Source organism: Brassica oleracea, unplaced genomic scaffold (assembly GCF_000695525.1).
Source record: "Brassica oleracea var. oleracea cultivar TO1000 unplaced genomic scaffold, BOL UnpScaffold01054, whole genome shotgun sequence".
Classification (NCBI taxonomy): Eukaryota; Viridiplantae; Streptophyta; class Magnoliopsida; order Brassicales; family Brassicaceae; genus Brassica; species Brassica oleracea.
In genome coordinates this window covers 1309-4479 of record NW_013617624.1, presented here as the reverse complement: position 1 = coordinate 4479, position 3171 = coordinate 1309, and the positions used below count along the sequence as shown (strand labels likewise).

Sequence of the window (3171 nt, the reverse complement as noted above, 5' to 3'; positions counted from 1 at the left end):
ATATGGCTTCTCAGTGACTTATTCAGAAAATATCTTAACATCATAGAAGCTGGTTGGCAGGTACACTCAGTTAACTTCTAGGAAGCGTGAATTTGATTTTCATTACCTTTTCTATATAATGATTTATGTGTTTTATTACAGATTAGCCGGATTTATATGCTGACAAACTGACAACAATACAAAGGCTATTTACTTACTGGACTGTAGGTTCTTCAGAAAAAAAAATTATGTTAATGTTTTTAAAAATTTGAAGCTTCTTAAAATAAATATAGTATTATTTGTATAAACTTTATATTTTTACTATGTCAAATTGAAATAGAAATAATAAGAATATTTCTATTATTACATCTTCTTAATTATTTTTGTTAATATTGTATTATTTAACGATAGAGAATAATGAAAGTTGTTGTCATTTTAATTCAAATCAAAAATATTTATTAACAATAACAATATGATCTCAGAATTATTTCCATTATTTTTTGTTTATAATATTATTTTCAATACATAATAATTTTAAATGTTTCATAAGTTAATATAAATTCATGTAAAATAATTTTTATAATAACTTCCCGCCCGTAGGGCGGGCCGATCCTAGTAGTGTATATCGAGATGGTTGCCATTTGAATACTTTGTGTAGTGCTTGAACATTTTATAGACTTCTTTCTTCTCTATCGATGCGCTAAAAACTTTACGGAAAGGTCTTCATGAATTTGTTGTATGCCAAACTTAATTCTCGAGTGTTAGAATTATATCTTGTCAGCCATACACAGATGCATTGCTCTCAAAATCATCTACTGCATATGTAATTGAGATGAGCTTATAAAAATCTTAGCTAGAATAGTCCATTGAGATGATTTGGGTAGTGCCTAAACATTGTAGAGAGATCAACACATGTAACAAATAACATAATACTAAAGATTCAGTAGAATTCCTCAATTCAGAGGTACTTCGTTCTTCTACTGCTAGTGTGTTTTTTCTTTTGTGCAAATGTTAAATCTACTGCTAGTGTTGCATTAGAAGGTCTACGGGAAGGTTGTAAACCACTTGTGGTGTACCAAACATAATTGTCGGGTAACCACAAGAAATTCACAGTATTTTGGCATTTCCCTATTCGGTAGAGATTAATGGGTCATAAGCCTTAATCTTTACATAATTACAGCATTAAAAATTAATGGGCTCTATTAGGATTATACTGGTCATAGGCCTTAATCTCTAACTAATCCTAATATTACAGATTAATGGGCCACCTAATCCTAATCTTCCCGTCCGTTTTTTATGGCAGGATCTAGCAGAAAAAGGTCGGAGTTATCTTTCACATGAGGAGTTACTAGAAATAGTCCAATGGTTAGCATTATCCTTTTCCCTTCAGCCTGGAAAAAAATAGTTTGATAAAAAATAAAACTCGTTGATTTATAAATATCTACAGCAAGCTTGAAGAAGCGAAAAGTGATAACATAAGTGTAGAATCACTAATTTCCCTGGAAGAGCAATTCAAGAGTGCTCAGTCTATAACTAGAGCTGGGAAGGTATGTATATATATATGCTGCTACAAAGTGATTCAGATTGTTTATTGTTAATCTTTTGTCTACTTTTCATTGCAAGAACATGCTTTGGACACTGCTTGTCTTTGGATCATGTTTCCAGTTTGACAAATTCCTTAATCTCATGATGGAACTTGTGAAGACCCTTCAAGAAAAGGTTAACGCTCTGGTTTTTTATTCGATGTCCTGGCCACTGAAGTTTTTTTCCACAGGATTCAGATCACTAGACCAAGCTAAGCTCTGTAGATATGTATATTGGTCTCGTCTTAGTTCCTGAGTTACTATTGGCTACATTTATTTATTAATCAAATCTTACTCTCCCTTCCATCGGTCATTTACCACCGAACTGCGATGACGTTTGATGTTTCAGAACATGTTTGAAAACTGATGGAGTTGTGATGTTGTTTAAACAGGAGAAGCTGTTGAGAGAAGAGAACAAGGTTTTGGCCAGCCAGCTTACAAAGGTACCATCTCTTAGGCTTCTAGAAGCTAATAGTTAATACACATGTAGATGGACATCAGATAGATGCCCCTACAGACTTGCATATACTACATATATATGAAAGCTAAGGAGCTTGTGGATGCTAGAAATTTTTTTGAGTGAACACATGGTTCGGTTTTTTATAAATTTTACGAGCTTTAAAAATCCAGATTTTTTTGTTAATATTTAGTAGCTGCAGAAAAATATGCAAGAATGTTTCTTACAGATAAAAGTTAGGACTTTGATGGGTACTACAAAAATTTCCAGAGATATTAGATTCAGAAAACTTACAAAAAGAAATACCATGCTTTTTTGTTCTAAGGAAATACCATGCTTATAATGAAGATTTCTTGTTAACGAGGAAAAAATGTAAGTAAGTTTCTTGCAGATGATGAAAGCTAAGGACTTTGATGACTACATAATTTAAGTGAAATCCATAATCTATAATTTGTTTTTCTTTAAACCATGCTTTTAAATCTAGATATTTCTTGTTAGGTCATAATATTTAGTATCTCTAGAAAAAAGAAGTCTAAGCGAGTTTCTTACAGATGGAGAAGAACAGGTTTCTGGAGTGACAACCACCATCAATCAACGTACGCCTGATTTTTCACCATCCTGTTTCAGAAATAAAAATGTTAAATATTCAGATTTGTAAATCACAAGGAAGCTATACATATCTAAAAATCATCTTCTTCCCCTGCTACGTTATCCAAGGGAACGATTTTTGTTGTTACCTTCAAAGGGAGGGTCACAGTTTGATTTGTGTTTTCTGTGCTTGTCTGAAAGTAAGAATGAAATATTGGATTTCTTCGGCGTAAAGAACCTTACTGGCCAAAACTATTTTATTTATATTAGGGTTCCACTGGTGACCATTCTAGAAACAAAATGAACGAATAAAATTACAGGAATGAAGATGAAAGGTTGTTTTTTTTTTTTGATCAAACAACTTTCATTGAAACTTAAAAGAGTTCAACTCCATCGATGGAGGATACAATATGGCTACAGGGAGCCAAACAAACCAAAGCATAGACCAATACACTGGACAAGCAAATGACAAAGCTTAAACAACAAGTACTCAAAGAAAAGCTTAAAGATAGAGCAGTACAAGAAAACATAACCTTAACGAGGGCGGTTTTCCTCGTTATTTCG

At 32.6% G+C, this 3171-nt stretch overlaps 1 protein-coding gene and 1 long non-coding RNA gene across 3 annotated transcripts in view; one reads left to right on the top strand and one right to left on the bottom strand.

Annotated features, from left to right (window-relative positions):
- LOC106320764 overlaps nucleotides 1-2824 on the bottom strand; it is a 7077-nt gene extending 4253 nt beyond the window's left edge. The window contains exons 1-3 of one of the 2 annotated variants that reach the window (XR_001265910.1): nucleotides 2757-2824; nucleotides 2569-2637; nucleotides 1710-2030 (exon numbers count right to left, since the gene is read on the bottom strand). This is a non-coding gene — a long non-coding RNA (uncharacterized LOC106320764). Of the gene's footprint in view, nucleotides 1-1709; nucleotides 2031-2568; nucleotides 2638-2756 lie in introns of those variants that run through there. The other variant, XR_001265911.1, reaches the window with a different exon arrangement.
- Nucleotides 1-2853, top strand: part of LOC106320763 (protein MADS AFFECTING FLOWERING 5-like) — a 6326-nt gene extending 3473 nt beyond the window's left edge. Inside the window, exons 3-7 of the mRNA XM_013759126.1 lie at nucleotides 1283-1344; nucleotides 1427-1526; nucleotides 1603-1698; nucleotides 1955-2005; nucleotides 2571-2853. Of these exons, the coding sequence (XP_013614580.1) occupies nucleotides 1283-1344; nucleotides 1427-1526; nucleotides 1603-1698; nucleotides 1955-2005; nucleotides 2571-2597 (336 nt within the window). The 3' untranslated portion in view covers nucleotides 2598-2853. The remainder of the gene's footprint in view (nucleotides 1-1282; nucleotides 1345-1426; nucleotides 1527-1602; nucleotides 1699-1954; nucleotides 2006-2570) is intronic.
- The last annotated feature ends 318 nt before the right edge of the window (nucleotides 2854-3171 follow it).